The sequence below is a fragment of the Glycine max genome, chromosome 20, assembly GCF_000004515.6.
Source record: "Glycine max cultivar Williams 82 chromosome 20, Glycine_max_v4.0, whole genome shotgun sequence".
NCBI classification, from domain to species: Eukaryota; Viridiplantae; Streptophyta; class Magnoliopsida; order Fabales; family Fabaceae; genus Glycine; species Glycine max.
Genome location: NC_038256.2, coordinates 34,335,871 through 34,349,499, shown reverse-complemented (window position 1 = coordinate 34,349,499; position 13,629 = coordinate 34,335,871). Strand labels below are relative to the sequence as shown.

The following is a 13,629-nucleotide window of genomic DNA, read 5'->3' as shown; positions in this document are numbered from 1 at the left end:
TATCAAAAGTATAAAAAATTACAACTTTAAAGTCATATTTAAAAAAAATTAAAAAAAAAACAAAAATCATACAATAATTTATGATTTTGAATTCAAAAGTAATAAATTATCCTACGACTTACCTTTTTTTTTAATATTTATTTAAAATTTACTTTCATTTGATACCCCTGAACTATCATTTCACCCTTGTGTAACAGTATCCACAAGTTACATTATCATTTCTTCTTGCACAATCTTGACCACTTGATTTCAAAAACATACTACCCAACACATTTTTTTAAATTCTATTATTAGCATAAATATAATTTTATAAGTTTTATTTTCATTTAATGATTTTTAATATTTTTTTGACAAATTATAAGTAATAATAAAAATATATCAATAAAATTTACAAAAGAATGCATTAATTTGCAAAATAAAAAATAGAATGTATTAATTATTATTATCATTAGTCTTTTTTTTGTCTTGAGTTAGAGAGATCACATGTGTTTCTTAATTTTTTGAGTCAAAGATTAATTTCTGTTGTAGTGTGTGATTGTTATTAATTTAAGAAAATTTTATATACAACAAAATTTAAATAATTTCATCTATTAAATAAATCATCTTTTTTACATGTGAACAAAGTGAATCTTATATTACTATATCAATATTATGATGTCAATATTATGAGTTGTTTATTATCACTCGTCCGAACAGCTTTACTTAAATAAAACAAACAATGATGTTTACATAACGACTTAACTTTGTAGGGCTTAGCCTTGATGTCATTTTCATCCAACACATTCGATTTGTTTTACGGCCTTTTTAAGTCTTAACAAGAAATTGGTTCTTTTATTCTTTACTTGAAGCTCTTATTTTCTTTGGATTTTTCTGGACTTTTATTTTTGTTGTTCTTGAGGAAATAAAAAAAAGGATTTGAATATTTTAAAATGAGAAATTATATCAGAAAAAACATAATTATAATTTTAATTAAAAATAATAATTATATTTTAATAATTCTGTAATTATTATCTATGTTATTATAATTTAAATAACTTATTTTAATCAATTATTATAATTATTTTTGTATTTAAATGGAATTTATTGATAACATCGTCTAATCACATATTCACAAGTTAAAGTTTGTTGATTTTTATAATAAATCTTTTAAAAATCATAATTTATATTCATTGATTGAAAATTAATTTTTTTACCCTAAAAATGTAAAAAAATTAAACTCTTCTATTTTATTGAATAAATAATATATGTACTAAGTAAAAGTTTTTATATTATCAACTAATTCTAAAGACACAAGTGTGACATATGATAATTTGTTTATTTTTATAATAATTTATTTAAGAATTATATAACTTTTTTATTAGTTAATTGTATAATTTTTTTAATTACTTATTTAATTTTTATAGTTACTCAATCTTTACATTTTATTCTTATACTTAAAATTATTCGTTTTATGTCTTCTTTTGTAAAGACTAAAATGAGTGTAAGATTAAAATAAGTAGTTTTTAAGCCTAAAAACTAGAAAGTAGAAATTATAGAGATAGGGAATTTAATTAGTAATTAAATATAATATTTTTTTATACACCGATAATGCGTGTTAATTAAACTTTATTTTACTCCTTTAAAATGCACACTCTCCTTTAGGAGGAATTAAATAAAAACTTGTTTACTAAAATCTTCAAAGGCAAGAAGAGAAAAATGTAAAAACAAATAAAGTGGGAATGCCATGGTCCATTGAAAACCCAAAGGAGGGACAATACATTGGAATTTGGATGTCTGATAGCATGCAGCCCTCCACGTTCTTCGGATATATTTTTTATTTATTTTAAAAATAGTGTATACATTATAAATTTTATATTATTATTTAATTATAAATTGTTATATATTATAAATTTATTGAGTTTTATATTAATTAAATAAAGTCATATTTATCATAATTTTTAATTTGTTTATTGTGTAAAAGTTTTTACATGTGCAATACATAGATATTTACTCTCTTAATAAAAAAGAGTAATGATTTTGTAAAAAAATTAAAAATGAAAGGAGTTATAATATTCATACACCTCATGCGGTGAATTCATGGGGTGAATTAGGATGGAAATAAGAGGAGTGATAGGATAAAAAATGGAAAAAAAGTAGAGAAAGAAAACCATAGATATGATTGTGACAGGTAAAATGATGAATAAAAAAGAAAAAAATTAAAGAAAAAATAATGTGAAATTGAGATAAAAGAGAAAATAGATTGATGAATAGTATTTTCTTAATGATTTTCATTTGAAAGAAGTTTCTCTTGTCCCATTCTTTTTATATTGTATTTATGATCACTCTTATTTTAATTTAAGAAAGAATAATGGAAAAATATAGAAACTCTTATAAGAAAAAGAGATAACTAAATAATACATAATAAAATATATTATAAATTTAAATTCTAATATTTATAATTCATGTTTCGCATCTTAATTCATTTAGAGTAAAGACACCTTACAATGATATCAATGTTAAATTTATTAGATTAGAACTTCTTGATCCTTGATTTACATATAGCATATTCATGTTACTAAAGCTTCAAGAATTAGTTCAAAGTAAAAGTTACAAAGAATATATTTTTTAAAAGCACGCTTAACATGTAAGAAATGGTAATCCAAACATGTTAGTAGTAACGTTATATAATTTGTAACTTACTAATATTAATAACAATAATCTCGTCGTTGCTGATTTTGTTTTTCAAGAATTTTCTGCAGTAGAAGTGATTTTTGAAGGAGTACTAACAATTACACTTTTTATTATTAATTAAAATTATTGAAAATTATGAGTGAAATTTAACTAAAAAAATAAAATTTTATAACTATTAATAAATTCTAACTAATAGTAAAAAGAGTGTTCCAAATAGTGTATTAAAAAATTATATTGCTGTCATTTCTGTTCTTGAAATCATGATATGATGGCAAAAGGAATTATGTATATTATTTGGTGTGGATAAATAGTAATAGTATGGAACAAGAACAACTATCACTATTTATTTTTCTGGAAGCAGGATGAATATTGACTTTTCCCTATCAGTAAGCATGCTTAGCTTCCTTCCTTTACAGCATTACAATCCCCCATTCTGTTTATCATTTTAAAAACCATTAAAATGGTCTATTTTTTTTGTGGTTCCACATTTGGTCTTTCAATCCGGAATTTGTCAAGCATTGACTATTCTGTTTTTAATAATTATTTTTTTTTGGCTAATGCTCTTGCCTAGCAGCTTAATGTATTTTTAGTTTGATTTTTTATAGTAAAAATTAATGGGTGTTAGTTCAACTCGTATGATTAATTATGTTTATTTAAATGTGGTTGATATTTCATTTTCTATTTAGATAATATGTAGTAGTATCTTTTATATTCGAAACTTGTAATTATGCAAAATCTTTACAAGTATCATTAGTCACGATTCGTTGTTAAAGATTTTAGCTTGCATATGAATACTTTTATCCACTACCTTTGGTGATTGAGAACTTTGTCTTTTTTCCTTTTTTTAACATTTTAATTTTCTAAGCCATTTTTTTTTTCGGGATCTTAATTACCATTAATCTCCTCTCATAGATATTTCATACCAACACCGTAATGTTGAAAATGATATTCGTTCCGTGACAAGCTATCCAATTGTCGTCAAGAAAGTTGAATTTGTGTCTTTTAATACAGTTTTCATTCGACAAATGTTAAACGATGTCTTGTTATTTTTTATTATTCGTGAGAATTGAAAATAATATTAAAAAATTTATAATAACTTATATATTCATTCTGCTTAATCAATTAAATTTTAAATCTCTTTGATAATGTTATGAAAACAGAAAAATTTATTATCGAGATACATAAAAATGTTATTTCTGATTTTTATATGCACTCTCTGATTTTCTATAAAATATTTTTTCTTTTATTTTTTAACCAGTATTTTATGGATACGAGTTAATAAGATGCTTTTTATTTTCTTTAAAATATGCATTATTTGTTTATTAAACACCAGTTTTCCCGAGTGTGTTATTAGCACTTAACAGAGTCTCTAGTCTCTAGCACTACCTTGTTGAATATTTAGTAAAGTTTTAAATCTAAATATCAATATCAATAATTGAATATAGAAGTAACTATTAGAAATGAAGACAAATACTTAGATGGTGTTCTTTTTCTTTTATTTTTCCCGTCTTTTGATGCAGAGTATGTGCATGAATCGTCTACCAAATCTTAATACCTATCGCTGTCACTACACAAAAATGAGTTATAATGATATAAATTATTCATACCCATGAAATAGGATTTTGCATGATGTAACAATCTCTTTCATTGTCAAAAAAAAAAATCTCTTCCATTATGAAACAAACCCTAGATGATATATACGTAACAAGTGGGATTGAGAAACTAAATTTAAACAACTCAGGTAACTTAGGGTGTTGTTTAGTTTCATGGTGGGAACAACTAAATTTAGATATTTAGTTATTATTAAATAAATTTGTTTTTTTTTTCAAAATCTCAATTTCATTAAAGGTGATAAAAAGTAACTTTTTTGTTGGATTGAATTTTCCCCCTTAAATTTTATAGTAAATTTGCTTTTAATATCTAAAATCTAACATAATTAAATAACTATTTAAAAATCAATTTCAATCGAAATCAATTTTACATGAGTGTTTGGTTTAACATCTTTCAAAATTGGATTCACAATTATCGAAGCTAAAAAAATTATAGCTTCTAGGTTTTATAACAGGTACGACATATCACTTTTTCTCAAGATAATTAAGCACTAACAAAGATAGTAAATGAAATGATACAAATATGACTAACAAAGATAGTGAATGAAATGATACAAATATTATTGAGTAAAAAAAAAGGGCCTATGTTAACCGTGTTCTTATGATATTGATTAAGAAAATTAAAAAAAAAGAAAGATTTCAATTGAAATATGTAAAATTATAGTGTTTATAACTTTTTTTTTTATGTTAATCTATAATTTTATAGTAAATATTTTTTGTTTTAATTTCTTAATCAATATGTTTAGCAAGATAAAAAAAGAAGCAAAGATACTGAAAATCAAATTCATTAAAAATATACATGCTGATCTAAGCACGCACTTGATATAGATCCTCCATTTTGAGTAAAGCCGTGTCTTGCGTTGCGACTTGCGACCATACTAATTAACTCGCATTCCCGAAAATATATGAAGCAGCTTCTAGGACTTTTTTTATAGCCAAATTTACCAGACGAGTAATTAGAGATACGATTCTCTGTCCCTGTAACCACTAACCACGTTAACCATATTTTGGACTAAAACCAATTCCAATCGTGTCAATGAAAAAAAGTTGATTAATGTAAGAGAGTGTGGTGGTTGATTATGGTTAGGGTGGGGATGTGCTATATGAAAATGAGTGAGACTTATGTTTGATTCTAGTTTTGTTTATAACATTAGGATTTTTAGTTTTCCAATAACACTTCTAAGTATTCTAACAAGCTTTAATCACTTGAGTTTGTTATGGAATTAATTTTTGATTTAAATTTAATCACATTTAAAGTTTTTTTTAATTCTTTTTTAATGATATATTTTATGTGAATTGAACTCATGTTTTTCAATTCCACAAAATATATGAATTAACTTATTTGATATTATTCTAGTTCAATTGAATGATTTCAAATCTTTGCACTTTCTGTGTATAAAAGAATCTTTGCACTTTACGTACATTATAATTAAATTCATGTTAATTATCCACTTGGTCAAGAGAGAGGCAGAAAGGCGTGATGCCATTAACAAGTGGTAGTGGATATGGGAACTGTGGTGTACTCTCTTCAAGTCTTTTGTGCGATATATGACAATGAAACAAATCAATCAATGGTATAGTAATAGCAATGTTTTTTTTATTTGTTTGTTTGTTTGTTTTGGGTTGGGTTATGTTTTTCCCGTAACTGATTCAAAATTGATGAGCGAATGGTGTTAGATTGCGCTGATTGCGCAATCAAAGACATTGGTCCATGTGGGATGATTGTTGTTGAACTGAAATTTGGATTTTGGAGACTTTAAGTAGAAGACTTTTAAGACAGGGTCCCAAATTTCTTAAAAGCTAACATTATAGTCCAAACGGGTAGGGGGTCCTACACGTCATTCTCATCCACTCATTTACAACGTTGGTTATAAAATGATTTATGAAAATCTTGTCTAGAACATGGGAAAAAGTTTAAGAAGAAATATGATATGATTTCTTATGTTTCTTTCTTATTTGTTTCAATTTCAAATGGTACTTGATAATGCCGTTGGTGTAGGAGGTGTGTCTCCAGGTTTATTGATTTTATTTATTTTAATCTTTGACTCATTTGTTGAAAAAGGTATTTTCATTTTTGAATAAATGATATTATATGAATTGGTTTTATATTATTATCCAACATCAATTCTTCATTTACAGTAAGTTAGTTGTCTTTCATTATAATTATATGAACTAAGTCATGCTTAGAATAATTTTAAGAGTAATGATATACTAACATTTTATTATTTTAAATATCTTATTAATATTTTATCTTTCTCTTTTTATCACTTCAAAAATTTATCAAACATGTATTTTTTTTTATTCTCTTTCTAGATGTTAGATAGGGGTTTGAGGTATCCATTATTTTTTTTTTAATTTCTAATTGGTTGACATGATAATATATATAATCAAGAAATCTAGTTTTTTATTGAATAGTCTTCATGAATTATTATAATTTTTTTATACTAACAATATTTGTGTGTTTTTTTAAAGAAATATTTGTCTGTTAAAATCTTCATATTTAACCATGAAATATTTTGTAACATTTATACTTTTCATGGATCCATTTCATGTATATAAAATTACCTCCATTTTTTTTATCAAACAGTTTATCCCATTACCGATAGTTAATAACCAATTTAACTAATTTTTTGAAGTTTTGAAATGTATTTAAGAAACTGATGTATTTCAACAAATGTTCTTCCATATATAATTAAATTATATTTTAACTATTTTTTTAAAGTAAAATATGAATATTAATAATTTTAGATATACGATATTTGGATAGCCAAGTTGTTTCTTCTTCAATGAATATTAAATGTTTTATCTTTTGTTTTGAGTTGTTCCATAATTGTTTTTAAATCATATATGAAATAGGATATATTAATGTTTTCTGGTCCTTCTTTTAACAAATCAAATGCATTCATATACATAATGATAACACAAACATGATCCCAAAGAACACATGTGCAGTACAAAATTTGAAATAAAATGGAAAAATGGGTCACAAATTAATCTGTCAAGATGCCAACAAAATTCAATACATCTGGTATACATTGTTGGATCCTTAAATATGTTAATAAGGATTTGATTCTTAATTTTGTATATGAAAAAAGTATTTTATTAGAAGAAGTAAAATTCATTTCAATAATCTAACTTAATGTTCTCAAAATTGGACCGGCTATGGAATCGGTAAAAGTACTGATTCAAGGGTCAATGATTCAATTGGGTCACAGCTGCAGACTTTGATGACGAGGGTGGGGATAGTGATGTGTTGGACACACCACCAGACAGTAAAGATGAAGGGACAAAGACCCAAAAGTTTCCAAGGTTTAGAATGCCTGAGGATGATGTTCTAATTTGTATTGAGAAGGGGATGATTTTTAACTCCTAAACTAATATAGAGGCAGTTAGTGAACAAGAAGAATCGGATCATTAAGCAAAATGATTTAAAGAGGGTTGTTGTGAAGTGTACGCATGGTTGTCCATTCCATTTACGGTTTAGTAAGTAATATCACAAAACTCATTGCAGGTGGTGACCTTCAGAAACATTCATACATGCTTCATGATAGCTAGAAACAGACAAGCTACTACTGATTGGTTAAGTATGAAATTCATCTCTTTATTAAGGCATGCACCAGACATGAAGATAAAAAGGCTGATTGTTGTAGCACTTGAGAGATGGGGTTGCAAATTTTCCCATCATCAGGCTCAAAGCTAAAAATAGGGCACTTGAGAAAATACAAGGTGCAACAAGGAAGCAATACTTTCATATAAGATATTATGCTCTCGATATTATCAAGAGTAACAACAACAGTATGACCATTGTAAAAAGTAACATGAGTAGCAGAGGGCCAGTTTTTGAGATATTCTATATCTGTCTTGAGGCATGCAAGGATGCATTCGTGACTACATGTTGTTGGTTTTGAGGAAGAAATTATAAAAAACAGAGGAGAGAAGAGAGACAATACGTTTGCGGAGGAAATAGAATTATTCTATTCTAATTCGAATTGTTCTCATCAGCGATACAATAAATAGCAAAAGATAAACTAATTAGATAACAAGATATTAGCAAAACAGAATATTAAAACTAACTTGCTCCTTAAAGATAAGAACCACTTATTGACTAGGCTAATCCATTAAAACTGACTTACCCCTAAAATATAGGAAATCAACTTATTTACTAAATCCTATTTTAAAAACTGAAAAATAAAATATTATGCAGTTACAAAAGTATATCTTCAACACTCCTCCTTGCTTTTGGAACTGCAAACTCCAATTCTTTGAGTTCAAGTTTGTTGATAGGTAGTGACTTTGTAAACATGTCAGCCAATTAATCTTTAGACTTGCAGTAAATTAAGTTCACTTCTCCACTTTGTTGCATCTTTATCAAATAATAAACCTGGATGTTGAAATGTTTAATCTTCCCATGACACACGGGATTGTTTGCCATAGCAATGGCTACTTGATTGTCAACAAAAATTCCAGTTTTGTTCTCTTTAGAAAATAGAATGTTTGACCTTGTTGAAGTGAAATACATTAGACATCCAATCAAGCTCCCACAATATCCTTCATCAATGTTATCAACACCTTCTTCTTTTCTGAACTTCTCCTTTTGATTCATTAGTGTGCTAGCAGATTTGCATTCCTCCATTTGAATCTTCTTCAAATTTTCTTTTGCATATTTTCTTTTTTTCATGTTTAGCATTCTTTCAAGATGGCAATGATCAAGTCTCTTGTGCTTGAATTTCATGGGTGTGACTTGAGTGAAATAGGTTGTATGCTCCTCCTCTGCTGGATCAAATGAGAAGCTTTTACCTTTCATTTTAACCCTTAGAACTTCCCGGCCAAAATTGTCATAGATAAAGCAATGTTGATGTTCAAAGGACACTTTAAATCCCTTTTTAATCAACTGACCTACACTTAGCAAGTTTTGGTCAATGTTAGGTACATAAAGAACATCTGATATTAATTTGGTACCTGAACACGTTGAAATTGCAACAGTTCCTTTTCCTTTTACAGGAATATAGTCACCATTCCCAATTCTAACCTTTGAGACACTAGTTGGCTTCAAATCTTTGAATAAAGTCTTATCATATGTCATGTGGTTCGTACAACCACTATCAATCAACCAACTTTCACTTGATTCACTACTCAAGAAGCATGTGGCCACAACCAGTTGGTCCTCATCTTCTTGATTAGCAATCTGAGCTCCCTCATCATGGTGATTTTTGTTGGGGCAGATCACCGCTTCATGTCCTATCTGGTTGCACTTGTTACATTTTGCATCTGGTCTCCTCCAACATCTGAAAGGTGCATGACCTTTTTTGCCACAATGATGACAAGGTGGATAATTTTTCTTTTTATCCTTATCTTTGTTTTGGTTGTTTGCACTATTTTTGCTGGTTGCTGGTTGATTCTTCTTGAAAAAATCCTTTGCTTTCATCAACTTCATGATGTTTGGCGGGCAAAACACCTTCGACAACACAATCTTGCCTCATCAACCTTCGTTGCTCTTGAGCTTGCAGGGCATGTAGCACTTCTGCCAATGTGATTTTCGACAGATCCTTTGTGTTCTCCAATGAAGCTATAGATGCTTCATACCTCTCCGGCACCGTTACCAAAATTTTCTCTACAATTCTCGAATCAGCAAAATCACTTCCCAACAACTTTATCTTGTTGGCAATACCCAACAATTTGTTTGAGTATTCTTTGATTGTCTCTGACTCTTGCATCCTTTGAAGCTCAAATTCCCTCCTTAAATTCAGCACTTGCATGCTTCGTATTCTATCATCTCCAGCGTATTCCTCTTTCAGATAATCCCAAATTGCTTTGGGTGATTTAAGAGTCATGATTCTGATGAATATCATTTGTGAAACACCAGTGAACAAACATGACCTCGCCTTTGCCTTCTTCATCTTTCTTTCCTTGTGATTTTTAATTTGGGCCATGGTGGGATTTTCAGGCAGCGGATATATTTCATAATCCTCTTCCACAGCATCCCACAAATCCAAAGACTCCATGTAGGATTGCATTTTCACTTCCCAAAGATCATAATTCTCTCCATCAAAGATTGGAAGAGTTATGTGGGAAAAACTTGCTTCACCTTCCATGGTAAAAGTCCCGTAAGGATAAGGCTCTGGATACCAATTGTTGGTTTTGAGGAAGAAATTATAAAAAACAGAGGAGAGAAGAGAGACAATACGTTTGCGGAGGAAATAGAATTATTCTATTCTAATTCGAATTGTTCTCATCAGCGATACAATAAATAGCAAAAGATAAACTAATTAGATAACAAGATATTAGCAAAACAGAATATTAAAACTAACTTGCTCCTTAAAGATAAGAACCACTTATTGACTAGGCTAATCCATTAAAACTGACTTACCCCTAAAATATAGGAAATCAACTTATTTACTAAATCCTATTTTAAAAACTGAAAAATAAAATATTATGCAGTTACAAAAGTATATCTTCAACACATGTAGACCATTGATTAGACTAGATGACTGTTTTTTAAAAGGTGAGTATGGTGGACAGCTTTTGACAGCTATAGGCAAAGATGGCAACAACCAAATGTTACCTATTGCTTATGTAGTTGTTGAAGCTGAAACTACAGAGTTATGGTCATGGTTGTTGGGCTTTCATTACATGACTTGAACAGTATTCAATAGAAAAATTGGCTCCTTATATCTGACAAGCAAAAGGTAATCTTGTTACTAATTCTGATTTGTTATTAATGTACATTTCAATGGTTATTAATTTTATTTGTATTTCTGAATCTCAGGGCTTGGTTACTGTGATAAAGGATCTTGGTTCAAATGTTCAACATCGTCTACGTGTAAGACATTTGTATAGTAACTTCTGAAAGAGGCATCCAGATGCTCATTTGAAGGAACTAATGGCAAGCCGCAAGAGCCACCACTGTGCAAGAATGGAAGAGAATTATGTAAAAGATAAAAAAGGGTGATGAAAGTGCTTAGAAAGAATTGAATGAACTAAATGCATCTTGTTGGACCAAGTCAGCATATGATGTAAGTTCTCAATGTGACTTGCAAGTTAATAATATGTGTGAGGCATTTAACAAATTTATTTTAGAACTAAGGGACAAGCCAATTATCAATTTGATGGAGGGGATTAAGGTATATTTAATGCAAAGAATTGTGAGTCAGATGGAAAAGATGCTGAGGTATAATGGTCCAATTTGTCCTAAAATTCAAGAGATATATGAGAAGATAAAGAGAGAGGCTGGGGGTTGGACTCCTGAATGGTGTGGTGATGATCAATACTCACTATTTGAGGTGTCTAAGAACTTTGAAAAGTTTGTGGTCAATATAAACAAAAGAACTTGTAGTTGCAGAAAGTGGGATCTGAATAGCATCCCTTGCTGTCATGGGGTAGCTTGCCTGTGGCAGAACAATTATAATCCAGAGGCCTACGTGGCTGCCTGTTATAGGTACATTGTTTAAAATAGTTACACATTTGAATTTTAATTTTAGAATATTTGTAACAGCCAACTAACATGTGAAAAACACTTATTTGTCAACCTACTTATATTACATTAAGGCATCCAATGGCCCAGATTTATGGCCTGAAAATGGATTTCCACCAGTGCATCCCTCTGCTATCCGAAGAGCACCTGGTAGACCAAAGAAGGCAAGGAAAAAAGCAAATTATGAGCCACAAGACAGGTACAAGTTGCCTAGGCAAAAATTATCTGTTGTTTGCAAATTTGTGGAAAAGTTGGACACAACAAACGAACTTGTAAAGGTAAAACAAGGGCTGACAGGGAGATTCCTAAAGGTGAAAACAAGGTAATTGATAATGCACATATGCTTGGATATTTATTAATTTAAGGACTTCAATTTATTTGTGGTCAATGTTGCAGAATTTGAAAAGGAAAAGAGCTGCACCCCGATCTGTTCCAAATAAGGTTTACAAATTAATTGTTTAAAAAACTACAATTTCTTCATTTATGCTTGCTTCATTTAACTATTTGTTTTTTTGTTGATGTTTGCAGAAATTAAGGATGGAGCCAATCTTTAAGTCTGGACTTGGTGAAACATCTGCATCAGCGTAACAAGCACCTATTGCTGAATCAGTTGCACCTATACCAACTCTAAATGGTTCATCACAATCAGCATCTACTGCTAATTCAATTGAAGGTGTTAATTTGAGAACTACAAGGTCAACCGCACGTGCATTTGGTGCACCTCCACAGAGTTAGGGTAGTTCTGGTGCACCTCCAGTGATTCAAGTTAGTTCTATTGCACTCCCAATGATTCAAATTAGTTCTACTGCACCTCATGTGAGTTGAGCTTCTTCTGCTGCAACTCCATTGAGTCAAGTTTCATCTGTGCCATCTCTTGCACCACTTGGTAGCCAAGCATCATTTGCTGCACCACCAATCAACCATACTTCATTTGGTAGATTAACCAGTCACAATGTAGTTGAATCTGCACCACAGACTCTGCACCAGTCTCCACGGAAAAAAACTTGCTTGGATGCGGACTAAACTTTGTAGTTCCTGTGAATGTTTTGTGGTTGTATTTTAGGAATATTTTTTGGTTGTAATTTGGATATTCTTGGTACTATGTTGGCTGTTATGTATTTTGATTGTCTAAGAATGGTGTGTTTTGGTACACTTCAAATGCCTATAGACCATTCATAGGCAAGTACTCATTATTGATATCCCTTCATATAAAGTAGTTATTTATGCTAATTGTTCATCTGATTTTCATTATCTATGCTAATTATTAGTCCATTATTTTGATTGGTACTTTGGAATACTACTCAGTAAACAAATTGATACCAAATAAAGGATTCATTTTTCATTGATACCAAATAGATTGATGCATACAATCATTCCAGTCCTACACCAAACTTACATCAAATAGGATAACTATTAACTAATACAACACTACATGATTACACCTTACTAACAACCAACACAACCACTAACAATGTAAAAACCCAAGACACAATAATCCCATTGATCAACAATTTTTTTTCTCTTTTACAACTCAATATGCTTTGTCCTGAGTTCATTCTCAATATTCTTGAGCTCTTCCAGTTTCCTCATCAACCCAACAATAATTTTCTTCACACGAGGATTCAATGGTGGATCATACCATTCAAAGAAATTACACCCCTACCTCCCTGAGTCCTGCTAAAATCCCAAACAAAATATTAGGAGCAAATATATTTCAGCAACCAAAACAACACAGAACCAGTCACAAACCTTATAGTTCCCACAACCAAAAATCCTTCTGCAAACATTATTGTCAGTCCAGGCAGTGACCAATGGAGGATCTAAGTCGCATTCACAACGAACACGACGTCTATTGAGCCCAGAACCAGTGCTATGCGA

The 13,629-nt window shown here is 29.6% G+C and overlaps 1 protein-coding gene and 1 long non-coding RNA gene across 2 annotated transcripts; one reads left to right on the top strand and one right to left on the bottom strand.

Moving 5' to 3' along the window:
- Positions 1-9,652: 9,652 nt before the first annotated feature.
- On the bottom strand, positions 9,653-10,111 carry LOC106797689 (uncharacterized). The gene has a single exon (XM_014772527.2). The coding sequence runs from the start codon at positions 10,109-10,111 to the stop codon at positions 9,653-9,655; it is 459 nt and encodes a 152-aa protein (XP_014628013.2).
- Positions 10,112-10,882: 771 nt separating this feature from the next.
- LOC102664591 (uncharacterized) lies at positions 10,883-12,981 on the top strand. The gene is made up of 5 exons (XR_420315.3): positions 10,883-10,966; positions 11,047-11,715; positions 11,826-12,073; positions 12,148-12,192; positions 12,280-12,981. It is a non-coding gene; the product is annotated as an uncharacterized lncRNA (long non-coding RNA).
- Positions 12,982-13,629: the final 648 nt, after the last annotated feature.